Source organism: Eleutherodactylus coqui, chromosome 1, assembly GCF_035609145.1.
Source record: "Eleutherodactylus coqui strain aEleCoq1 chromosome 1, aEleCoq1.hap1, whole genome shotgun sequence".
Taxonomy (NCBI): Eukaryota; Metazoa; Chordata; class Amphibia; order Anura; family Eleutherodactylidae; genus Eleutherodactylus; species Eleutherodactylus coqui.
Window position 1 is genome coordinate 162625498 of NC_089837.1, and position 27063 is coordinate 162652560.

At 50.9% G+C, this 27063-nt stretch overlaps 1 protein-coding gene across 1 annotated transcript; it reads left to right on the forward strand.

Moving 5' to 3' along the window:
- The first annotated feature begins 1332 nt into the window (after positions 1-1332).
- On the forward strand, positions 1333-18822 carry LOC136632103 (eukaryotic translation initiation factor 3 subunit A-like). Its single transcript, XM_066606768.1, has 2 exons — positions 1333-1414; positions 17969-18822. The coding sequence occupies exons 1-2, from the start codon at positions 1333-1335 to the stop codon at positions 18820-18822; spliced, it is 936 nt and encodes a 311-aa protein (XP_066462865.1).
- Positions 18823-27063: the final 8241 nt, after the last annotated feature.

Genomic DNA, 27063 nt, shown 5'->3' on the forward strand with positions numbered 1-27063 from the left:
CTGCTACATTGCAGAAGCTTTAGGCTGGGTTCACACAGGGCGGATTTGCCGCGGAAATTTTGCACAGAATTTCGCCGCGGCAAATCCGCCTGCGGCCGCTAATCTCGGAATTAGCCAGCCATGTGGACGAGATTTCTCAGAAATCTCATCCACACGGGACGGCCAATCTGCTGCGGTGAGTCAGGCAGGAACCGTGTCTGCGGCGACCGCAGCCGCAGCTTTAGAATATGCAGCATGTCTATTTATTTTTTCTTTCCGTTGCGGCCGCGCTCTCCTCTATGGGAGCGCCGGCCGCAGCGGAAGAGCGAGCGGCCGGGCCACTTCAAAGCCGCGGAAAACCCGCGGCGGTTCTCCCGGCGGAAATCTCACGGTTTTTGCTGCGCTGTGTGAACCCAGCCTTATGGTTCAAAGGTATTTTATTTGGAAACTACATGTTAAAAACAACAATTATTGTGAAAATGCAATTTACAGTAAACCTCCTGAAATATATTGCATCTGTATACAGTATGAGTAGCCATTATAACTTTACTTTACATAACCAAAGAAACATTCTTATGCTCCACAACTGGTAAAGGACATCAACTTTTTTAAAGAGATAGAAGACAAGAAGATTAGGAAACAAAAGTAGTATGGGTAAGATTAGAGAGGGGAAGGAAGGAGAAAAGAGGAATGCAAATAATTGCATCATGTGCAACAGCGGAAGGGCCCCTGTGATTATTTAACTTGAATCATATGGGCTGGCAAGGTCATAAAATTATGAAGGTACAACACCATTAAGGAGCCAATTGTTTAGTCGTGGGGAGGAACGAAACAAAATCCAAACAAAACAAAAGGCCAAGTAGCATAAAATCTATAGTATATGTTATCGCCGTTTGCGACTAGTTCTTCCATATGCATTATATTGCCTATGGCTTCCAGCTTGCAAAAGGATTAATCCTGTGCCTTATTATAACCATCAGGCGAGATTAAAGCCCAGCACCAAGTACTCTAAACTTACAATAATTGGCCATTAAGGTAAGGTGACCAGATGTCCCAATTTAGGCTGGACAGTCCCGCTTTGGGACCCTGTATCCAGCTTTCTCCCTGGACCGGGACACACACATTTGTCCAGTTTTCAGGACATTTGTCCTATTTTTGTCTCACTTTTGTGACATCGGGGCACCATTGAAGTGATTACCACAGCGAGGGTGCCACAGCTCCCCGTCTGGTAATCACTATGCTGCACCGCGTTGGATGCACACACTGACGGCAATATGTGCATCCAGGATCTTTGTCACCCCTCCTCCCCTGACCTCTCCCCTTTGGTTCCGCAAAAGGAGAGGAGAAGGGAGGATGCGCTGCTGCAGGCAGACATACTTGCGCCCACAGCAGCGTCGAGAAGAGGAGCAGCGGCACCCTGAAGACCAAGCAGAAGGTGAGTATATGAGGGACTCTATTAGTCGATATAGGGGACAGTATTAGTAATAGTGTCCCCTGTATCAGCCCCAGTAGTAGTGATATTACTATTGAGGCCACTATGGGGGTCAGTATTACTACTGAGGCAACTATAGGGGGTCACTATTACTACTGGAGGAACTGTAGGGGGTCACTATTACTACTAGAGCAACTGTAGGGGATCACTATTACTACTGTGGTACCTATAGGGGGTCGCTATTACTACTGGAGCAACTGTAGGGGGTCACTATTACTACTAGAGCAACTGTAGGGGATCACTATTACTACTGTGTCACCTATAGGGGGTCACTACTACTACTGGGGCACCTGTAGGGGGGGGTCACAATTACTACTGGGGTACCTGTAGGGGGTCACTATTACTACTGGGGCACCTGTAGGGGGTCACTATTACTACTGGGGCATCTGTAGGGGGTCACTATTACTACTGGGGCATCTGTAGGGGGTCACTATTACTACTGGGGCACCTGTAGGGGGTCACTATTACTACTTGGGCACCTGTAGGGGGTCACTATTACTACTGGGGCTACCGTGGGGGTCACTATTACTACTGGGGCTACCGTGGGGGTCACTATTACTACTGGGGCCACTGTGAGGGGGGGTCACTATTACTACTGGGGCCACTGTGCGGGGGTCACTATTACTAATGGATCCACTGTTGGGGGGGTCACTATTACTATGGGGGTCAATGGGGGTCATTATTACTACTGGGGCCACTGGGGGTGGTCACTATTACTCTTAGGGCCACTGTGGGGGGTCACTATTACTACTAAGGGCTACCGTGGGGGTCACTATTACTACTGGGGTCACTGTGGGGAGATCACTATTACTACTGGGGCCACTATGGGGGAGGGGTCACTATTACTACTGGGGCCACTGTGGGGGGGCACTATTTCTACTGGTGCCACTGTGGGGGGGGTCACTATTACTACTGGGGACCCTGTGGGGGGTCACTATTACTCCTGGGGCCAGCATGGCCGTCACTATTACTACTGGGGCCATTGTGGGGGGACCCTGTGGGGGGCTCATTATTATTTCTGGGGCCACCGTGGGGGTCGCTATTACTCCTGGGGCTACTGTGGGGGACACTATTACTACTGGTGCCACTGTAGGGGTCATTATTACTACTAGAGCCACTCTACATGTGGCAGCATACCTCAAAGCTGACTTGGGGTAGATTTACACGTGGTGGAAATGCTGCAAAATGTCTGTAGCTGAAATTTCCACGGCAAATTCTGCAGCATTCTGTATCAGCCATGTATTTGCCACTGATTTTATACTAGGTGGTACTCCCCTCACCTCCTCCGTAAGCTTCACGCTTTCAGCGCTCGCAGGCTTCCATTTCCCAGTGGTCTGTAGTGGTCTCACATGACCAGCATCAACTGATGACTCCACACCTGACCAGGGCGCTGGGAACCGGTAGCCGGGGAGCACTGGCTGCGGGAAGCCTGAGAAGCTGCAGGAGTTGGATCATTTGTTTGCTTGACAGTTCAACTTTTTTATTCAGCCCACAAAAGGGAGATCAATGGCCTACAAAAGTCTAATTAGTTGCTACTGCTGACATTTTTGAGGTAGGTTAAGTTCTTCCAGGGTGGGGAATGCTTAACCCTTTCCAATCCACTGTCTGACGTCCCAAGACATTCTGATTGAAGGCTGTACAGCTCTGATGTCAGAAGACATCCAGCAAGGTATTCTTATTGTATATTACTGGCTACTCTGTTGTCGGGGGGCCTCTTCAGCATGTCCCACAGTACTGGCTCTAGCCTGCAGATGGCGCCATTGTATAATGGGGGAAAGAGAAAACCCCCTAGGAAACCCTGAATCCAAAATTGGATTGCAAAGGGTTAGGCTTTATGCCTGACCTGTGGCGCATGAAATGGCGGGAAGGCTTGGCCCACACCATGACCCTGCCGCATGGTATTTGCTGATAATTGTTGTCAGAAATGGTCTGTACTGAAGCATTAATAAGGGCCTGCCATGCATAAGCATTGTTGGGAACCCAAAAGTTTGTAAAGAGTAGAGATGAGCGAGCACCAAAATGCTCGGGTGCTCGTTACTCGGGACGAAATTATCGCGATGCTCGAGGGTTCGTTTCGAGTAACGAACCCCATTGAAGTCAATGGGCGACCCGAGCATTTTTGTATATCGCCGATGCTCGCTAAGGTTTTCATTTGTGAAAATCGAGGCAATTCAAGAATGTGATGGGAACGACACAGCAACGGATAGGGCAGGCGAGGGGCTACATGTTGGGCTGCATCTCAAGTTCCCAGGTCCCACTATTAAGCCACAATACCGGCAAGAGTGGACCCCCCCCCTCCCAACAACTTTTACTTCTGAAAAGCCCTCATTAGCAATGCATACCTTAGCTAAGCACCACACTACCTCCAACAAAGCACAATCACTGCCTGCATGACACTCCGCTGCCACTTCTACTGGGTTACATGCTGACCAACCCCCCCCCCGCACGACCCAGTGTCCACAGCGCACACCAAACTGTCCCTGCCCAGCCTTCAGCTGCCCTCATGCCACGCCACACTCATGTCTATTTATAAGTGCGTCTGCCATGAGGAGGAACCGCAGGCACACACTGCAGAGGGTTGGCACGGCTAGGCAGCGACCCTCTTTAAAAGGGGCGGGGCGATAGCCCACAATGCTGTACAGAAGCAATGAGAAATCCAATCCTGTGCCACCTCCATCTGGAGCTGCACACGTGGGCATAGCAATGGGGAACCTATGTGCCACACACTATTCATTCTGTCAAGGTGTCTGCATGCCCCAGTCAGACTGCGTTTTTTTATAAATAGTCACAGGCAGGTACAACTCCGCAATGGGAATTCCGTGTGCACCCACAGCATGGGTGGCTCCCTGGAACCCACCGGCGGTACATAAATATATCCCATTGCAGTGCCCATCACAGCTGAGGTAATGTCGTGCTTAATGCAGGTGGGCTTCGGCCCACACTGCATACCCCAGTCAGACTGGGGTTCTTTAGAAGTGGACACATGCAGTTACAACTCCGTGTGGACCGACAGCATGGGTGGGTGCCAGGAAGCCACCGGCGGTACATAAATATATCCCATTGCATTGCCCATCACAGCTGAGGTAATGTCGTGCTTAATGCAGGTGGGCTTCGGCCCACACTGCATGCCCCAGTCAGACTGGGGTTCTTTAGAAGTGGACACATGCAGTTACAACTCCCTGTGGACCCACAGCATGGGTGGCTCCCTGGAACCCACCGGCGGTACATAAATATATCCCATTGCAGTGCCCATCACAGCTGATGTAATGTCGTGCTTAATGCAGGTGGGCTCCGGCCCACACTGCATACCCCAGTCAGACTGGGGTTCTTTAGAAGTGGACACATGCAGTTACAACTCCGTGTGGACCGACAGCATGGGTGGGTACCAGGAAGCCACCGGCGGTACATAAATATATCCCATTGCAGTGCCCAGCACAGCTGATGTAATGTCAGCTTTAATGCAGGTGGGCTAAAAATTAATTTGATTACACTGTAGGCGAGGGCCCCCAAAAATTGGTGTACCAACAGTACTAATGTACCTCAGAAAAATTGCCCATGCCCAACCAAGAGGGCAGGTGAAACCCATTAATTGCTTTGGTTACTGTGGCTTAATTTATAACTAGGCCTGGAGGCAGCCCAGTTAAAATAAAAATTGGTTCAGGTGAAAGTTTCAACGCTTTAATGAGCATTGAAACGTATAAAAATTGTTTACAAAAATTATATGACTGAGCCTTGTGGGCCTAAGAAAAATTGCCCGTTCAGCGTGATTATGTGAGGTTTCAGGAGGAGGAGCAGGAGGAGGAGGAGGAATATTATACACAGATTGATGAAGCAAAAAGGTCCCCGTTTTTGATGGTGATAGAGAACGATGCTTCCATCCGCGGGTGCAGCCTACGTATTGCTTAGGTATCGCTGCTGTCCGCTGGTGAAGAAGAGAAGTCTGGGGAAATCCAGGCTTTGTTCATCTTGATGAGTGTAAGCCTGTCGGTACTGTCGGTTGACAGGTGGGTACGCTTATCCGTGATGATTCCCCCAGCCGCACTAAACACACTCTCTGACAAGACGCTAGTTGCAGGACAAGCAAGCACCTCCAGGGCATACAGCGTGAGTTCAGGCCACATGTCCAGCTTCAACACCCAGTAGTTGTAGGGGGCAGAGGCGTCACCGAGGACGGTCGTGCGATCGGCTACGTACTCCCTCACCATCCTTTTACAGTGCTCCTGCCAACTCAGCCTTGACTGGGGACCGGTGACACAGTCTTGCTGGGGAGCCAGAAAGCTGGCAAAGGCCTTGGATAATGGTCCCCTGCCTGCGCTGTACATGCTGCCTGATCTCTGCGCCTCCCCTGCTACCTGGCCCTCGGAACTGCGCCTTCGGCCACTAGCGTTGTCGGATGGGAATTTTACCATCAGTTTGTCCACCAGCGCCCTGTGGTATAGCATCATTCTCGAACCCCTTTCCTCTTCGGGAATGAGAGTGGAAAGGTTCTCCTTATACCGTGGGTCAAGCAGTGTGTACACCCAGTAATCCGTAGTGGCCAGAATGCATGTAACGCGAGGGTCACGGGAAAGGCATCCTAACATGAAGTCAGCCATGTGTGCCAAGGTACCTGTACGCAACACATGGCTGTCCTCACTAGGAAGATTAATTTCAGGATCCTCCTCCTCCTCTGGCCATACACGCTGAAAGGATGACAGGAAAGCAGCATGTGTACCCACAGCAGTGGGCCAAGCTGTCTCTTCCCCCTCCTCCTCATGCTCCTCCCCCTCCTCCTCCTCAACGCGCTGAGATATAGACATGAGGGTGCTCTGACTATCCAGCGACATACTGTCTTCCCCCGCCTCCGTTTCCGAGTGCAAAGCGTCTGCCTTTATGCTTTGCAGGGAACTTCTCAAGAGGCATAGCAGAGGAATGGTGACGCTAATGATTGCAGCATCCCAGCTCAGCATCTGGGTAGACTCCTCAAAGTTTCCAAGGACCTGGCAGATGTCTGCCAACCAGGCCCACTCTTCTGTAAAGAATTGAGGAGGCTGACTCCCACTACACCGCCCATGTTGGAGTTGGTATTCCACAATAGCTCTACGTTGCTCATAGAGCCTTGCCAACATGTGGAGCGTAGAGTTCCACCGTGTGGGCACGTCGCACAGCAATCGGTGCACTGGCAGATTAAACCGATGTTGCAGGGTCCGCAGGGTGGCAGCGTCCGTCTTGGAGTTGCGGAAATGTGCGCTGACCCGGTGCACCTTTCCGAGCAGGTATGACAAGTGTGGGTAGCTTTTCAGAAAGCGCTGAACCACCAAATTAAAGACATGGGCCAGGCATGGCACGTGCGTGAGGCTGCCGAGCTGCAGAGCCTCCACCAGATTACGGCCGTTGTCACACACGACCAGGCCCGGTTGGAGGCTCAGCGGCGCAAGCCAGCGGTCGGTCTGCTCTGTCAGACCCTGCAGCAGTTCGTGGGCCGTGTGCCTCTTCTCTCCTATGCTGAGTAGTTTCAGCACGGCTTGCTGACGCTTGCCCACCGCTGTGCTGCCGTGCCGCGCGACACCGACTGCTGGCGACGTCCTGCTGCTGCTGACACATCTTGATTGCGAGACAGAGGTTGCGTAGGAGGAGGGTGGTTTAGTGGAGGAAGCATACACCGCCGCAGATACCACCACCGAGCTGGGGCACGCAATTCGGGGGGTGGGTAGGACGTGAGCGGTCCCAGGCTCTGACTCTGTCCCAGCCTCCACTAAATTCACCCAATGTGCCGTCAGGGAGATATAGTGGCCCTGCCCACCTGTGTTTGTCCACGTGTCTGTTGTTAAGTGGACCTTGGCAGTAACCGCGTTGGTGAGGGCGCGTACAATGTTGCGGGAGACGTGGTCGTGCAGGGCTGGGACGGCACATCGGGAAAAGTAGTGGCAACTGGGAACCGAGTAGCGCGGGGCCGCCGCCGCCATCATGCTTTTGAAAGCCTCTGTTTCCACAAGCCTATACGGCAGCATCTCCAGGCTGATCAATTTGGCAATGTGCACGTTTAACGCTTGAGTGTGCGGGTGCGTGGCGGCGTACTTGCGCTCACGCTCAAACAGTGGCGCTAGCGACGTCTGGACGCTGCGCTGAGAGACATTGCTGGATGGGGCCGAGGACAGCGAAGGTGAGGGTGTGGGTGCAGGCCAGGAGACGGTAGTGCCTGTGTCCTCAGAGGGGGGTTGGATCTCAGGGGCAGGTTGGGGCACAGGGGGAGAGGCAGTGGTGCAAACCAGAGGCGGTGAACGGCCTTCGTCCCACCTTGTGGGGTGCTTGGCCATCATATGCCTGCACATGCTGGTGGTGGTGGCTCCCCAGCTGATCTTGGCGCGACAAAGGTTGCACACCACTGTTCGTCGGTCGTCAGGCGTCTCTGTGAAAAACTGCCACACCGTAGAGCACCATGACCTCTGCAGGGTGGCATGGCGCGAGGGGGCGCTTTGGGAAACAGTTGGTGGATTATTCGGTCTGGCCCTGCCTCTACTCCTGGCCACCGCACTGGCTCGGCCTGTGCCCACACCCTGACTTGGGCCTCCGCGTCCTCGCCCGCGTCCACGTCCTCTAGGCCTACCCCTACCCCTCAGCATGGTGTATTACCAGTAGTGCAGAAACAGAACGCTGTAATTAAATGTGCCGCTTATTGGCCTGTGGTTGGAGGCTGACTTCGCTTATGGAACGCCAGGAAATAATTTTGCGCAAGCCTGCTGTAACACTTAGCTGGCTGCGTATGAATTAGGAGGACAACTACCCCCAGCAGAGACCCAGTACACTGAGGACAGTCACAGGCAGCCCAAATAGATTTTTTTCCACAAATGTTTTTGCTAAGGCCCACTGCCTATATTCAATAAATATGTCTTCTGTCCCTGCCTCACAATATATGTGTTCTGTCCCTGCCTCACAATATATGTCTTCTGTCCCTGCCTAACCACCACTTCTGGCCCTGGAGTATGAATAATTACTGCAGGGCGCAATGCTCTGCACGGCCGATATACAAAAAAAAAAAAATGTGCAACACTGCAAAAAGCAGCCTCCACAGTACTGCACACGGTTAGATGTGGTCCTAAGAAGGACCGTTGGGGTTCTTGAGGCCTAAAATACTCCTAACACTCTCCCTATAGCAGCTCCAGCACCAACAGCACTTTCCCTCCTCTATGTCAGAACAAATCTGTGGCGAGCTGCGAGAGGGGCCGATTTATATACTCGGGTGACACCTGATCTCGCCAGCCACTCACTGCAGGGGGGTGGTATAGGGCTTGAACGTGGCAGGGGGAAGTTGTAATGCCTTCCCTGTCTTTCTATTGGCCAGAAAAGTGCGCTAACGTCTCAGAGATGAAAGTGAAAGTAACTCGAATGTCGCGTAGTACTCGTCACGAGTAACGAGCATCTCGAACAGGCTAATGCTCGAACGAGTATCAAGCTCGGACGAGTACGTTCGCTCATCTCTAGTAAAGAGTCATTTAGCTGACGTGTGGCTAGGCCGCAGACAGGACCGCAGTGCGAGATATGGTCAGCCAATCCCAGAAGCACAGAGATGCTTCTCCATGTTGGTGGTTAGCCTCCCCCCACCCCGATATTACAGTAATTTATTTACAAAATCACACAGTCATTAAATATTAATTGAAACCCACAAAGAACTGCATGTAAGTTTTTTTTTACCAGTATGTGTGAACCCGGCATAAAACCTCATTCACACGGGTGTATTTTCAGTCTGTATATTTTATGGACATAATAGAAATAACATTATTGATTTGCATTGGTGTAGTCAAACGTGCAGTGTTTTTTTTTTTTACACAAGTAAAAAAAAAAAAATTGTGGCATGTCTTAGGCCTCATGTGTACGGGCGGATCGGATTCCGCATGCGGGAGCCTGCAATAAAATCCAACTCTGCCCGCAGCCGAGGACCCTGCTTACCTGTCCAGGTCTTCTGTGTACCTGTCTGGGTCTTCTATTTTCTTCACTGCGGATGTATTGCGGAAACACCGGCTGATGCGCCACCACACGTGCGCAATACAGTTTGTTTTTTTTTAAACTCCTGCAATTGCGGCTGAGCCGCGGATGGGACTACTTCCATAGACTGCAACGGAAGCCGTCTGTGCGGGAACCGCACTAAAATGGAGCATGCTACAATTTGTTTTCTGGACCAAAGGGTCTGCAAATCAAATCTGCATGCTTTAATTCATATGCGGTCACGCATGTTTCCCTATGGGCAGCTTTATTTGCGGCTCTTCCGTGTGGGTGACCCGCAAATCAGATCTGCCCATGGACATTGGGCCTTATTTTGTTTCATATTTACAGACTGAAATTGCACATTGAAATCTATAGAATTGTAAAAAAAAAAACCACTATGCTACAGCTGTTACATGCGTATTCACTGCGTTTACACCAAAAGACAATATGAAGAAGAGGTGACATCAGTTGGGCGTTTTGTATGCCATGAGGGAAAAATGCACATGGGTGGATGAGCCCTAAAACTGAGATCTCACTGTGTGGAGTTTTTAATTTATGAAATGTAAGGAAAAAAAGATCGGAAAAAACAGATTTAAAACATGCTTTTTATAAAATATGTGCGCCGTACAACCAGTGATAATCATCATAAATCATACACATAAAACACATGAAAAATGTGCTATGTGAGGCCAATCTATCTAGAGTCCTTGGATTATCATCATTTACATTTCTCCCTCTATATTTTTTTATTATTGTAATGGGGTGATATGGGCCCTTTAATTTAGTTCTTGTGAGACAAGACATAACAGTTATCCTCTGGCAAGTACACTGAAGTGGGCAGAGCTTGTAGGAGCAAAGTGGCAGTTGGTCAGTCAGGCGCCATCTTGAAGCCAGATGAGAACTGTTGCTGTTGCTGACAAGAAGCTAACCCAACTGGATTGGATTTTGCCAGGAAAAGCTGAATAAGCCAGAAGAGTAGAAATGGTGACAGTGCAGATGGAGAAGAAAGAAGAGGCAACAGCAAGTCCTTCAGAGAGTATAAGGAAATCTATTCTGTAGCAAAGTCCAGGCAGACAAAGAGCAGCGGAGACCCATCTAGGGGCCAAATACGTTGGATTAGAGTACAGAAGGAACAGAAATTATTGGATTATTACCTGATTGGACCAGTGATCTGCAGCTGTCAGAGCGGAAGCCAGAGCCGGCCGCAGCGTCAGCCTCAAGGAGCGCCAGCAAGGGGTCACCTGGAATTGTAAGCAACCAAGTAACACAAAGATGAGCAGTCATTTAAAATAAGAGTTTAATAGTGCGGATTTTTGTCTTGAATTTTGGTGTGAACTCTGCAAATTTCACCCTTGGATTCAAAAGGTGAAATCTGCAGCCCATAGTTAACATGCTGCTAATATAAAGTCTACAGCGTATCCCTTTCTGCACTATGTGGGTGAGATTGGTAAAACTCTCCTCCACATAGCTTATATTGGAAATGCTGCTGATTTACCATGCAGAAAGTCCACACCGAAAGTCATTTTAGCCCCGTGTGACGCACCCTAATGCTGTAGGAGGATTCGGACAATTATTGTACATGCAGTAGATTTGTGTAACTATTATATACATAATATATGTATCGTATATACACACACACTGAATAGCCATTGAGATGTGAAAGAATAGAGTTAAAAGGGGTTTTCTGATTGGGTAAAATGTTTTTAAAACAGATAGATCAGTGGGGGCCCTACTGCTATGACCCCCATTGATCGCCAGAATAAGGGTCCTGAGGTTCCCCAAATAAATGAAGTTGCGGCTTAAAGACATTCAAATGGCCACCTCTGTCAGTCCTACTGCAATAAATGGAGCAACAGCATGCATGTACGGCCACCCCCCAATTCATCCTGCAAACTTCAGGACTACCATTCTTAGGTAGTTCTGGTTATTCTTCAATGACTGTAGTAATAAGATTTGGGATCATTGGGACTTTTTCATAGATATTGGTTGTACTGTATGTGCATTGGAGCTGAGCCCACTCCAAGCACAAAGGGTGCCGAATGTGTTAAATAGCAGACATCCACCTTCATCTTTATCAGAGGCCAGCTGCTTAACTGAAATTTCACACTCAATGCTGAATGTGCCATCTAAGACGTTCGAGGAAATCCCTCCCCGCAACATGTTTATAGGGTGCCTATGGGTTACTATGGCAACCCAAGGCCCAATGAAGGATCCCAGGCTTGGTGTGTATTGAGGTTAAGTCTCAACAAGTGAAATATAGAACTATCACAGTGTATTCTGTCAGCAATAGCATGTTCAAGTTCCCTAATAGGACTAAAAAAAGTTTAAGTTATTAAAATAAAATATATTCAAAAGCTAAAAACCTCTCATATATATCTAAACAATAATTACAATTGGTGTGACACAGTAGAAAGGATCCAGTAGGAGAATACTTAATATCAGTGTTGCAGGTTGTTCATACATTGTACATACCTACATAGTATTTCATTGGATGAAGTCAAAAGTAGAAAACGGCAACAAATAAGACAAGCTGCTGAAATGAACATTTCTATCAGGTCTAGAGCTCATGGCACTGTATCTACAATAAGCGCTAAATGCGCTGGTCCTTCCCCCAACAGCCTATAAATTCACGAACACTTCGACTGGGTGCTATTTTTTCTGCCTTCAGTATTGTCCGGCAAAAAAAGCACCATTCATTAATGTAAACTTTCATTTCTGAATTTGCACAGTTAAGTTTTTTTTACCAGAATGTGTGAACCCAACTTATAACCTCATTCACACAGGTGTATTTTCAGTCCATATATTTTACGGACATAATACAAACATATAACACCATTGATTTGCATTGGTGTTTTCAAACGTGCAGTGTTTTGTATTTTTTACAAAAGTAAAAAATTGCTGCATGTCTTATTTTGAAAAATGCGTGAGCCTTTGGATTATCATTTACGTTTCTATATTTTTTTTTATTAGTATTGTAGCGATATGGCCCCTTTAATTTAGTTCTTGTGAGACAAGATATAACAGTTATCCTCTGAATAGTGCAGTGAAGTGGGCGGAGTCTCAAGTGGGCGGAGCTTCCAGAGCAAAGTGGCAGTTGGTCAGTCAGGCGCCATCTTGAAGCTAGATGAGAACTGTTGGTGTTGCTAATAACAAGTTAACTGCATTTGATTTTGCCAGGAACAGCTGGAGAAACCAGAAGAGGTGAAATGGTGACAGTGGCAGACGGAGAAGAAAGAAGAGGCAACAGCAAGTCCTTCAGAGAGTCCAAGGAGATCTATCCTGTAGCAAAGTCCAGGCAGACAAAGCGCAGCGGAGACCCATCTAGGGGCCAAATATGTTGGATGGGAGGACAGAAGGAACAGACATTATTGGATTAATACCTGATGGGACCAGTGATCTGCAGCTGTCAGAGGGAAAGCCAGAGCCGGCCGCAGCATCAGCCTCCAGGAGCGTGAGCGAGGGGGGTCACCTGGAATCGTAAGCAACCAAATCATACAAAGATTAGCAGTCATTTAAATCAGAGTTTAATGGTGCGGATTTTGTCTTGAATTTTGGTGTGAACTTTCTGCAGATTTCACCTTTGGATTCAAAAAGGTGAAATCTGCAGCACATAGATAACTTGCTGCCGATTTATAGTCTACAGCGTGTTCCTTTCTGCACTATGTGGGTGAGATTTATTAAACATCCACATGGCCTATATTGTAAATGCTGCTAAGTTACCATGGAGAAAGTCCACAACAAAATTAATTTTTTGCCCCGTGTGACGCACTCTAGTGCTCCAGGAGGATTTGGACAATTATTCTACATGTTGTATATTTGTGTGACTATTAAATACAGAAACAATAATATATGTACTGTATACACAGACACACTGAATAGCCATTGAAATGTGAAAAAAGGGGTTTTCGAATTTGTTAAACTGTTTTTAAAACTGATAGATCATTGGGGGTCCTACTGTTGGGTCCCCCATTGATCGCCAGAATAGGGGTCCTGAGTAGAGATGAGCGAGCACCAAAATGCTCGGGTGCTCGTTACTCGGGACGAAATTTTCGCAATGCTCGAGGGTTCGTTTCGAGTAACGAACCCCATTGAAGTCAATGGGCGACCCGAGCATTTTTGTATATCGCCGATGCTCGCTAAGGTTTTCGTTTGTGAAAATCTGGGCAATTCAAGAAAGTGATGGGAACGACACAGCAACGGATAGGGCAGGCGAGGGGCTACATGTTGGGCTGCATCTCAAGTTCCCAGGTCCCACTATTAAGCCACAATAGCGGCAAGAGTGGCCCCCCCCCCCCCCCCGCACTGTCAGCGTAAAGATCGTTCTCCTCTGCCATAGCTGTAACAGCTGTGGCAGAGAAGAACGATGTTTGCGCATTGAATTCACTGGAGCCAGCAATACAGCAGGTTCCACTGAAAGCAATGGGCTGCTGGCGATCGCAGGATGAATTGTCGGGAAGGGCTTAAATATATAAGCCCTTCCCTGAAATTCATCCAGAAATGTGTTACAATAAAAATATATACTGTATATACCGGCGTATAAGGCGACGGGGCGTATAAGACAACCCCCCAACTGTCACCTTATACGCCGGGAATACAGTGGAGCAAAGAATAAAAATCATTATTCACTTCTTCTGACGTTCTGCGCCGCTCCTGCAGGCTGTCGCTCCCTCCTGGTCCACGGCAGAGCATTGCTTTCTGGATGCAGGGCTTGAAATCCCCACCTCCAGAAACACAGCCAATCACAGCCATCCAATGACATCATTGTCATTGGCTGTGATTGGCTGAAGGCACGTGTGTTTCTGGAGGCGGGGATTTAAAGCCCTTCATAGAGAAATCAATGCTCTGCCGGGAACCAGGAGGGAGCAACAGCCTGCAGGAGCACCGCAGAACCAAAGGAGGGAGTGACAGCCTGCAGGAGCGCCGCAGAACGTCAGAAGAAGTAAGTAATGATTTTTATTCTTTGCTCCACTGTATTGCCGGCGTATAAGGTGACAGTTGGGGGGTCGTCCAAGCCAGCTCCAAGCACGGAGGGTGCCAAATGTGTTAAATAGCAGACATTCACCTTCATCTTCGGGGATCAGATGCCAGCTGCTTAACTTATATTTCACACTCGATGCTGAATGTCGCATCTAAGCTGTTCAAGCGAATCCCTGCAACCCTCTCCACCAACACGACCGTAAGGTGCCTATGGGTTACTATGGCAACCGAAGGCCTAGTCAATGATCCTGAGACTGGTGTGTATTAAGGCCTTTTGCTGCACAGGAACAAGTATCGTTGGCTCGTAGCGGGGCGGCAGGAGGAGATTTCTCTCCTTGCTCTCCCCCGCCCCTCTCCATTGACTTAACACCGCAACCATTCAGCACTGAACAGCTGCTGTTTACACTCAATGTTCATCGCTGAACGATGCTCTTTCAGTGTGAACAGCAGCAGTTCAGTACTGAACGGCCACTGTGTTAAGTGAATGGAGAAGAGAAGTGTAGAACTAGGATAAAAATCTCCTCCAGCCGTCCCGACCCCCTGCTGGTCACTTTGCCAGAGAGCCAGCTATACTCGTTCCTGTGCAGTCGGACATCGTTTACCAGACATTAGTCCCGTGTAAATGGGCCTTAAGTCTCAGCAGTGACAAGGTACAATATAGAAGTATTGCAGTGTATTCTGTCAGCAATCGCATGTTCAAGCCCCCTAATGGGACTAAAAAAAAGTTTAATAGCGGTTTTAAAATAAAATGTATTGAAAAGTTAAAAACCTCTCACATACGTATATCTAAACAATAAATAATTATAATTGGTGTGACATAGTAGAAAGGATCACAGCAATACAGAGAATACTTCATTCCACTATTGCACATTGTTCATATATTGTACATACCTACATAGTGCCAACAAGGTTCCACTACTGCAGCTGACAGGAGAGGCCCTACGCGGGGCGGACCGGCCGAGAGGCCCTACGCGGGGCGGACCGGCCGAGAGGCCCTACGCGGGGCGGACCGGCCGAGAGGCCCTACGCGGGGCGGACCGGCCGAGAGGCCCTACGCGGGGCGGACCGGCCGAGAGGCCCTACGCGGGGCGGACCGGCCGAGAGGCCCTACGCGGGGCGGACCGGCCGAGAGGCCCTACGCGGGACGGACCGGCCGAGAGGCCCTACGCGGGACGGACCGGCCGAGAGGCCCTACGCGGGACAGACCGGCCGAGAGGCCCTACGCGGGACAGACCGGCCGAGAGGCCCTACGCGGGACAGACCGGCCGAGAGGCCCTACGCGGGACAGACCGGCCGAGAGGCCCTACGCGGGACAGACCGGCCGAGAGGCCCTACGCGGGACAGACCGGCCGAGAGGCCCTACGCGGGACAGACCGGCCGAGAGGCCCTACGCGGGACAGACCGGCCGAGAGGCCCTACGCGGGACAGACCGGCCGAGAGGCCCTACGCGGGACAGACCGGCCGAGAGGCCCTACGCGGGACAGACCGGCCGAGAGGCCCTACGCGGGACAGACCGGCCGAGAGGCCCTACGCGGGACAGACCGGCCGAGAGGCCCTACGCGGGACAGACCGGCCGAGAGGCCCTACGCGGGACAGACCGGCCGAGAGGCCCTACGCGGGACAGACCGGCCGAGAGGCCCTACGCGGGACAGACCGGCCGAGAGGCCCTACGCGGGACAGACCGGCCGAGAGGCCCTACGCGGGACAGACCGGCCGAGAGGCCCTACGCGGGACAGACCGGCCGAGAGGCCCTACGCGGGACAGACCGGCCGAGAGGCCCTACGCGGGACAGACCGGCCGAGAGGCCCTACGCGGGACAGACCGGCCGAGAGGCCCTACGCGGGACAGACCGGCCGAGAGGCCCTACGCGGGACAGACCGGCCGAGAGGCCCTACGCGGGACAGACCGGCCGAGAGGCCCTACGCGGGACAGACCGGCCGAGAGGCCCTACGCGGGACAGACCGGCCGAGAGGCCCTACGCGGGACAGACCGGCCGAGAGGCCCTACGCGGGACAGACCGGCCGAGAGGCCCTACGCGGGACAGACCGGCCGAGAGGCCCTACGCGGGACAGACCGGCCGAGAGGCCCTACGCGGGACAGACCGGCCGAGAGGCCCTACGCGGGACAGACCGGCCGAGAGGCCCTACGCGGGACAGACCGGCCGAGAGGCCCTACGCGGGACAGACCGGCCGAGAGGCCCTACGCGGGACAGACCGGCCGAGAGGCCCTACGCGGGACAGACCGGCCGAGAGGCCCTACGCGGGACAGACCGGCCGAGAGGCCCTACGCGGGACAGACCGGCCGAGAGGCCCTACGCGGGACAGACCGGCCGAGAGGCCCTACGCGGGACAGACCGGCCGAGAGGCCCTACGCGGGACAGACCGGCCGAGAGGCCCTACGCGGGACAGACCGGCCGAGAGGCCCTACGCGGGACAGACCGGCCGAGAGGCCCTACGCGGGACAGACCGGCCGAGAGGCCCTACGCGGGACAGACCGGCCGAGAGGCCCTACGCGGGACAGACCGGCCGAGAGGCCCTACGCGGGACAGACCGGCCGAGAGGCCCTACGCGGGACAGACCGGCCGAGAGGCCCTACGCGGGACAGACCGGCCGAGAGGCCCTACGCGGGACAGACCGGCCGAGAGGCCCTACGCGGGACAGACCGGCCGAGAGGCCCTACGCGGGACAGACCGGCCGAGAGGCCCTACGCGGGACAGACCGGCCGAGAGGCCCTACGCGGGACAGACCGGCCGAGAGGCCCTACGCGGGACAGACCGGCCGAGAGGCCCTACGCGGGACAGACCGGCCGAGAGGCCCTACGCGGGACAGACCGGCCGAGAGGCCCTACGCGGGACAGACCGGCCGAGAGGCCCTACGCGGGACAGACCGGCCGAGAGGCCCTACGCGGGACAGACCGGCCGAGAGGCCCTACGCGGGACAGACCGGCCGAGAGGCCCTACGCGGGACAGACCGGCCGAGAGGCCCTACGCGGGACAGACCGGCCGAGAGGCCCTACGCGGGACAGACCGGCCGAGAGGCCCTACGCGGGACAGACCGGCCGAGAGGCCCTACGCGGGACAGACCGGCCGAGAGGCCCTACGCGGGACAGACCGGCCGAGAGGCCCTACGCGGGACAGACCGGCCGAGAGGCCCTACGCGGGACAGACCGGCCGAGAGGCCCTACGCGGGACAGACCGGCCGAGAGGCCCTACGCGGGACAGACCGGCCGAGAGGCCCTACGCGGGACAGACCGGCCGAGAGGCCCTACGCGGGACAGACCGGCCGAGAGGCCCTACGCGGGACAGACCGGCCGAGAGGCCCTACGCGGGACAGACCGGCCGAGAGGCCCTACGCGGGACAGACCGGCCGAGAGGCCCTACGCGGGACAGACCGGCCGAGAGGCCCTACGCGGGACAGACCGGCCGAGAGGCCCTACGCGGGACAGACCGGCCGAGAGGCCCTACGCGGGACAGACCGGCCGAGAGGCCCTACGCGGGACAGACCGGCCGAGCATTATTAATATTGATTATTAAACTTATTGATATTTCTGTCTTTCTAGGCATAGGTCTGGCCACCCAAGACAGACGCTCCGCCCAGAGCCTCAACCAAGACAGACGCTCCGCCCAGAGCCTCAACCAAGACAGACGCTCCGCCCAGAGCCTCAACCAAGACAGACGCTCCGCCCAGAGCCTCAACCAAGACAGACGCTCCGCCAAGAGCCTCAACCAAGACAGACGCTCCGCCCAGAGCCTCAACCAAGACAGACGCTCCGCCCAGAGCCTCAACCAAGACAGACGCTCCGCCAAGAGCCTCAACCAAGACAGACGCTCCGCCAAGAGCCTCAACCAAGACAGACGCTCCGCCAAGAGCCTCAACCAAGACAGACGCTCCGCCAAGAGCCTCAACCAAGACAGACGCTCCGCCAAGAGCCTCAACCAAGACAGACGCTCCGCCAAGAGCCTCAACCAAGACAGACGCTCCGCCAAGAGCCTCAACCAAGACAGACGCTCCGCCAAGAGCCTCAACCAAGACAGACGCTCCGCCAAGAGCCTCAACCAAGACAGACGCTCCGCCAAGAGCCTCAACCAAGACAGACGCTCCGCCCAGAGCCTCAACCAAGACAGACGCTCCGCCCAGAGCCTCAACCAAGACAGACGCTCCGCCAAGAGCCTCAACCAAGACAGACGCTCCGCCCAGAGCCTCAACCAAGACAGACGCTCCGCCAAGAGCCTCAACCAAGACAGACGCTCCGCCAAGAGCCTCAACCAAGACAGACGCTCCGCCAAGAGCCTCAACCAAGACAGACGCTCTGCCAAGAGCCTCAACCAAGACAGACGCTCTGCCAAGAGCCCCAACCAAGACAGACACTCTGCCAAGAGCCCCAACCAAGACAGATGCCGCCCCATAGTTTAAGAGACTCTTTTCTTACAAAGGCTGGCAGGCAGAGACAGTGTTGTTAAGTAATTAAGCCAGCATTATCAAAGTATTTTAAACTGTTCCAAGTTAGTGACTGTACCGCTAATTCAGTTGCCAAGTAAAGACCTATTGTTTACTACAATGTGTGCTGTTTTTTAATCCACTTGCACATGGGGTACACACACCATCAGCAGCAGCCTGTGGTCTGGCTCTTACCTTGATCTAGGGGTCCTGTAGGCTTTTAGCTGAAGTCACATACTCTGGCAGGCCTCAGAGCAAGATTCTGCAAGATAAATGATCATGTGAAGGCATATTGTCATTTAGTGCTAGGTAAGTACCTAAAAGGTGAAACCACTGCCATGGCTTACAGCAACACATCCAGAGCCTACAGATAGAGTTGAGAGCTTAGAGCAGCGCTGTTTCCGTAGCTCTCATTGAAGAAAAAGGAAGCTACAGAAACAGCATTTCACAGCACACTATGCAGTTTCCGTAGCTTCCAGAATTTTGATAACAGTGTAGTGCGCTGCACCGTTTTCATAGCCTCCATTCTGTTCAATGAGATCTATAAAAACAGCCCTGTATTAAGTGCTCAGTTCCCCTTTTTGACTTCCATGTTTTCACATCTTGGCCGTGCGAAACAGAGATGCGAATACCAGTTTTTTAAAGTTGTCCAGAACTTTTACAATTGATGGCCTATCTACAGGATAGATTTGATTGGCGGGGATCTGCTACTTGGGATCCCTGCTGACTGGTTGGTTGCCGGGCCTTAATTGAAGATGTTAGATTTTGATGCAGATCTGCATCAAAATCTGTCAGTGGTGCAGAATTTGAAGTGGATTTTCTGCTGTGGAAAGTCTGCAATAATTTGGGTACATGTGAACGTACCCCATTGCTTTTATAGTGGATCTGCATGCAGATTTAGCCTAGTCAGGGGGCAAAATTTGCATGTATAACTCCAATGCGATACTGCACAGATTTGCATGAAGTACATGTCACTTTCCCGAGAGTTTTTTTTATTTTTTTGAATTCTAGCTCCTCATGGTTAAAAAAAAAAAAAAGATCAAATACTCCCCTTTGCTGTGGGGACATGACAGTTTTCATTTTTAAAAAAAACCTGACAAGCCCTGCAAATGTGTTATTGTGCAATAGAAGAACAAAGAAAAGCCTATACATATTCGGCATCACCGTACTTAATAATTGTACTGAGCCCTAGAATAAAGGTAACACATTACTGCCACATTGTACTGTAGAATTAAAAACCCAAACTAAAAAATGACAGAGGTTTGTCTGAAAAAAGTGTCAAAGTTAGTCTGGTTAGAAGTGGGAGGCAAGTGCTTTGGTAATTGAGGGCTAATTCACACTAGTGGTTTTGCCTCCAATCAGGCTGTCTGCCCCATTTTTGGAGCAGACCAACGAGATTAAAAGGATCTTTTTTTCCTCAATTGATTTTAATGGGTTTTTAAAAACAGAAAGGAAACAGAGCAGAAACGAACTGAAGGTTTTCAAATCTGCTTGCACACTTTTTAAAATTACGTTGAAAATAAGGAAGGGGGGGGCAGGATTGATTCATTTAATTCTGTTGCTGTGCACCAGCAGAGGAGAAATACACAGAAGCCCAAATGTAAGCAAAACTTTAGTATTAATGAACCCTTAATGACATTTAGACGTTGTCCAATTGTAAATTATTCACAGCCCATTCTTAGGATAGAGTTCCCATTGAAATGAATAAGATATTGGCCTGCAAAGCCAAGCCACTGCAGTCAAGACACAGCCACTTGCATACCACTAGGGGTCGAAGCCGCGACCCGGCCCTAAGCAAACGGGGACCCTGTGCCATTTACAGTATCACTGCCGTGAGCCAGCTGTGGGTCGCATTGAAGGAGGGGAGGGCTGTTACCATGGGTCCTGCAGCCAATTACAGGCTGCAGACCTCCCCAGCGCACTCCTCCCTTCCCCTGAATGACTGCCGTTGTAATTGGTCACAACTGCGGTCTATCAGTGCACTGCTGGCCACATGATTGGTCCGGCCAGTGATGCACTGACCAATCACGCAGCCCGGCAATGTCAGGGAGCGGAGAAGGAGACAGTAGGAGATGGCAAGTACTCTACATACTAAAATATGTATAGCTGCTATAAGTTATACCAGCTGTACATATATAATTATACAGGTTACATTAGCATGCTCTATATTACTATATACAGGAGATGTACATCCACCTGTATACAGTGTTATGGAACATGCTGGTGTAACCTGGGAATCCTGTATATGACTATATATGTACAGCTGGTGTAAGCTATGCATCCTGTATATAGTAATATCAACCATGCTGATATAAACTGGCCCAGGTTATACTATTTTGGACCATATCAATATATACAGGATGTATAGCTTATTCCAGCTGTACATATATAATTATATACAGGAGATGCCCAGGTAAGTGTGGTTTCACACCTGCATGGGGGATTCCGAACGGAATCGGAAAGGGGAATCCTAGCAGCCTAACGGCTCAGTCTCTGGACAGATCCAAATAGCGCTGGATGGACTCCACTGACTATAACAGGGTCTGTCTGCTTTCCACCCAACTGCTCAGCTTTTGATCAGAAGAAAAAGCGCTGCCTGCATGCAGCGCTTTTTTTTCCGGTATTTTGACCCAGATCTGTGTCAAAATCTCCAGCCAGAGGTTCCGACGCAGATGTGCAACCGGCTTACACCTGTATAGTCAATATCACTGTATACAGGAGATTTATATATGGATGGAACATGTTAGTATAACCTGGGCATCTCCTGTATATAATTCTATATGTGCAGCTGGCATAAGTTATTCATCCTGTATATAGCGATATAGACAATGTTGGTATTACTGGGGTATCTCTTGCATATAATTGCGCTTTCTTATTGTGTGTAAAGTGTGCATCAGAAACCTGTATGCAGTTTTTAAAAACACATATATTGTTTAAATCCACATGCGGTTTTAATAGTGTATGCAGTTTCTTAAAAATGCATTTTTTTTATGTGATTTTAATTGTGGTTCAAAAATGCAACAAAAAACATGAACACAGATTAAGGCTAATTTCACATTGGCGAGTACGACATCATACGCCATGTGATGCTGTGCCAGCCCCATTAAAAACAATGCTAGGACATGAAACAATATTTTCCTGTGCCACGATGCGTGAAAAGAAGAAAAAATGACCCCATTCAAATCTCCCGCAATTTTCTCGGCTCTGTGAAATTGGCCTAAGGGGCTACAAACAAATTTTCACGTAGTCCAGGAAATTAGTCATGTTTAGAAAGCTTACACCAAAGGTCCTGATCATGTATGTAAAATTGTTTTGCAGCTGTATGCAGTGTGGTTTAGATATGGGTACAGGTACAGTGGGCATATTTACCAATTCAGCATTGACTGAGTAGTGCTGCCGAGTCCAGCCACCTGATTGGCTCTTCGGCACCACGTGACTACACTGCGTGCACGCGGATTGCCTTAAGCAGCCGTGCACTACACACTACACTTAAGCATCCGTGCACAAACCCCCCTTTGCAGATGTGCACGATTGCTACTTCACGAGACCCGCGGGGAGTTAGGGGTTAGGGTTAGGTTTAGGGTTAGGCTTAGGGTTAGCACGGCTGATCGTGCACGGCTGCTTAAAGGGGTTGTCTCGCGAAAGCAAGTCGGGTTAAGTACTTCTGTATGGCCATATTAATGCACTTTGTAATATACATCGTGCATTAAATATGAGCCATACAGAAGTTATTCACTTACCTTCCCTGCGCTGGCGTCCCCGTCTCCATGGCTCCGTCTAATTTCGGTGTCTTCTTGCTTTTTTAGACGCGCTTGCACAGATGGGTCTTCTCCCTTCGGCTCGGCAGCAGCTGCGTTTTGGCTCCGCCCCCTTGTACGCGTCATCGTGTAGCCCCGCCCCCGTCACATGTGCCGATTCCAGCCAATCAGGAGGCTGGAATCGGCACATGTGACGGGGGCGGAGCTACGCGATGACGCGTACAAGGGGGCGGAGCCAAAACGCCGCTGCTGCCGAGCCGAAGGGAGAAGACCCATCTGCGCAAGCGCGTCTAAAAAAGCAAGAAGACACCGAAATTAGGCGGAGCCATGGAGACGGGGACGCCAGCGCAGGGCAGGTAAGTGAATAACTTCTGTATGGCTCATATTTAATGCACGATGTATATTACAAAGTGAATTAATATGGCCATACAGAAGTACTTAACCCCACTTGCTTTCGCGAGACAACCCCTTTAACTGTAGTGTGTAGTGCACGGCTGATTAAGGCAATCTGCGTGCACGCAGTGTAGTCACGTGGTGCCGAAGAGCCAATCAGATGGCTGGAATCGGCAGCACTACTCAGTCAATGCTGAATTGGTAAATATGCGTACAGTGGGAGTGAGCCGAGTCCCAGCTGAACTTTTGCACCCAGACCCTGAGCCTTTAGTTACACCCCTTAACAGAACTGTCTGCTTCCTGCAGAAATTAGCTCAGCGCACCAGCCCAGTGAACAGACGATCGTTGGGAGTCCTGGATGACAGACATCTGCCAATCTACTATTAATGATCTATGGTGAGGACAGTCCATGAATAGTTTACAACTGGACAAACCCTTTGAATAATGCAACAAAACAAATATATGATATTGGATTAATCTTACCCTGCAGAATAAAATCAGCACTTATACTGTACATTATAGGAAAATTAACACAAAGACTGCAACTGCTGTTTTTACTACCAAGCAAAGCCATAAAGCATCTACATCACACAGCTATGTGGCTAGGAATATCAAGTTATGGAGGAGAATTTACTAATACTGGAATTTGTTACAAACCTTAGCGCAAGATGCTCCAAATTTATTAAGAGTCCCATTAATAAATATGCCACATCTTTGTGTACCCAGCCATACACCAGAATTTCAGATTTATACTATAAATTATACCAATTACTGGTCATAAAATAGAATAAATTGAATGACTTTTTCCAGTGTATGGACGAGGTTTCTTGAAATCTTATCCATATTCCTGGTACTGGGAAATGCAGATTTTTTACAACAAACTCTGCAATGGGGAATCCACAGCATTTCCACAGCGTTCCCATATCCTAAGGCAGTGATGGCGAACCTTTTAGAGACCAAGTGCCCAAACTACAACCCAAAGCCCACTTATTTATCGCAAAGTGCCAACACATCAGGGGCTGGGCTTATCACAACGCATGATTTTTATCTCCGTCGTTCTTAAAAGGACGGAGCTGTTTCAAAATAGCCCGGGTGCAGATTTTGACTGCTTTTGAATGCGGAAATGCTGTGGAATTTGTCACGGAAATTTCCGCGAAGGACATTTTCCAGCATTTCCACCTCATGTAAACATATCGCAGCAGTGACAGTGACCCTCCAGGAGCGGCCCCCGGTAGTAATAGCCGACAAGCCACAGCGGCCCCCGGTAGTAATAGCCGACAAGCCACAGCGGCCCCCGGTAGTAATAGCCGACAAGCCACAGCGGCCCCCGGTAGTAATAGCCGACAAGCCACAGCGGCCCCCGGTAGTAATAGCCGACAAGCCACAGCGGCCCCCGGTAGTAATAGCCGACAAGCCACAGCGGCCCCCGGTAGTAATAGCCGACAAGCCACAGCGGCCCCCGGTAGTAATAGCCGACAAGCCACAGTGGCCCCCGGTAGTAATAGCCGACAAGCCACCGCGGCCCCCGGTAGTAATAGCCGACAAGCCACCGCGGCCCCCGGTAGTAATAGCCGACAAGCCACCGCGGCCCCCGGTAGTAATAGCCGACAAGCCACCGCGGCCCCCGGTAGTAATAGCCGACAAGCCACCGCGGCCCCCGGTAGTAATAGCCGACAAGCCACCGCGGCCCCCGGTAGTAATAGCCGACAAGCCACCGCGGCCCCTGGTAGTAATAGCCGACGAGCCACCGCGGCCCCCGGTAGTAATAGCCGACGAGCCACCGCGGCCCCCGGTAGTAATAGCCGACGAGCCACCGCGGCCCCCGGTAGTAATAGCCGACGAGCCACCGCGGCCCCCGGTAGTAATAGCCGACGAGCCACCGCGGCCCCCGGTAGTAATAGCCGACGAGCCACAGCGGCCCCCGGTAGTAATGGCCGACGAGCCACAGCGGCCCCCGGTAGTAATGGCTGACACACCACAGCAGCCCCCCGGTAGTAATAGCTGACACCCCACAGCGGCCCCCGGTAGTAATAGCTGACACAGTGTGCGCAGAGATCAGCGCCGCTAGCAGCATTGCTGTGTGAATGCCGGGCAGGGGAGCCGCGGCCCCTGACAGTATCCACTAACATGGTGAGCGGCCGATGGCGGTGCGTGCCAGGAGGGAGGGCTTTGCGTGCCATAGGTTCGCCACCACTGTCCTAAGGGGTTATACAGTCCAGCAGAGGTTGCTCTCTTTATGTTGTAGTATATTATCCAGCTGTACGGAAGGTTCTCACAGCAACATAAGCAAACAACTCATCTCAGCAACCTCCTCGGTGCTAGGAGGGTCATTCTAGTAGCACAGACCCATCAGAGGTCTCTGCTCCAGTCTTACAGGCATCACTCACTAGTACTCTTCCGTGACAGCAGGGTCATTCTAGCAGCACAGACCCATCAGAGGTCTCTGCTCCGTTCTTACCCCTCTTGTCTGCTCCTGTCTTACAGGCATCACTCACTAGTACTCCTATGGAAAGAGTCAGCTCTGCTCACCTGGTCAGTCAGAGCAGCAGATGTAATTCATGGGATGGAATGACCGTCGGGGATCCTACCAACTCTTCCACAACCGGCTCCAGGACCCTCTCCATGCTGGACTGGGACAGGAGCTGGGTCTCTTCTATGTTCATACACAATGGGGCCGATTTATTAACACCAGTAACTGTGACCAGTAATGTAATTTTTCGTCCTGTGGCGATAAGGGGTTAAGAGGTGTATGCCACTTACTAAATGTTTCTTGGGCTGCTCATGTGTCGGAAGAAGAAATCTTTACCAGCTATAAGGCAGTTCCCTGGTGTAAATTATATTAAATATATTGGGCCCCCCCCCCCCCCACCTACTTTTCTAAAAGACTGGGATGGGGCGCAAAAAGGCCAAAAGTTATAAATCTTAGTGCAGGCTATATTTGTACAATAATTTGCTACTTATCTTTTCTCGCCACATAAGTTATGCTGGAGAATCTCAGATGCAACTCTCTATTTATCCATGTGCATATACCTCAATGCTTGTTTACACGGGTGTAAACGCATTTCAGTCGCGCAAATATTTGTGCACCCAAAAATTGCTTACATCTGCATTTTTTGGCCACTCCTGCGTGTATTTGTGTGTACAAATACATGTCTTCTTTCTTCTTTTCTATACTGCTCATGGTCGCGGGCCCACCATCAGATATGCGTAGTACAGATTCTTTTTAAACTCCTGCTTTTCCCACGGAATCCAGGGCCTGTCCGCAATGTCAATTGCAGAAGGGCCACGGGTCGGACAGCTTCCATTGACTTCAATGGAAGCCGTCCGTGCGGACTCCGCAGGAAAATGGAGCATGCTGCAATTTTTCCTCTGCGAGCGGAAACCACAATTGGTTTCTGCTTGTGTGCAGAAAGAATCCCTTTTCCACAGCATGCTATGGAAGGTATTTGCTGTGTCTGCCTATGTCTGACAGATTTATTAGTATTGACATACATTATAGTATGAATTCATATTTGCTCACAGCAAGTGTTTATCTGACTTTCTGGATTATGAACTGACACCTACATAAAGACTGAGAAATTTGTATCCATATAACAAGTTTCCTCCTTCTGTTTGTGTGCCAGGCATAAATAGACAGAGCACCACAATTCGTCATCTCCAGGGGGAATGGCCACTCTGTACAGGCCCAAAATTCTGCAAATTCTTGTGCAGAATGGTCATTCCCCCTGGAATGGCCCCAATAGTTACAGTGCCCCCTGCAGTGGCCCCAAATAGTAATAGTGCCCCCAATATGGGTTAACAGAGGAAATGGGTTATAAGGACCAAAGGAGGATGAACAAAAGGAAGAGGAGGAGCAGTGCAGTACCCGGGAGTCATTCAGGAGTCAAGAACAGAGGAAGAAGCACCAAGAAAGAAGTCCCAGAAATCCCGTCCGCCTCTAGTTGGGAAAGAGGGGGTAGGGGGGAGTCATTTAGTGAGGAAATAAAACAGGGAGATGTTGCATTGTCACGGAAGTAGCAGAAAGTAGAGGGGGGGGGGTCCCTTGAAGTCGCCATGGTCGACTAAT

Excerpts from the sequence above, each read along its gene's own strand:
- LOC136632103 (XM_066606768.1), top strand. The coding sequence starts at position 1,333 with ATGCGCTGCTGCAGGCAGACATACTTGCGCCCACAGCAGCGTCGAGAA. Across the intron at positions 1,415-17,968 it reads CCCTGAAGACCAAGCAGAAG|GCATAGGTCTGGCCACCCAA; the intron begins GTGAGTATATGA and ends CTGTCTTTCTAG.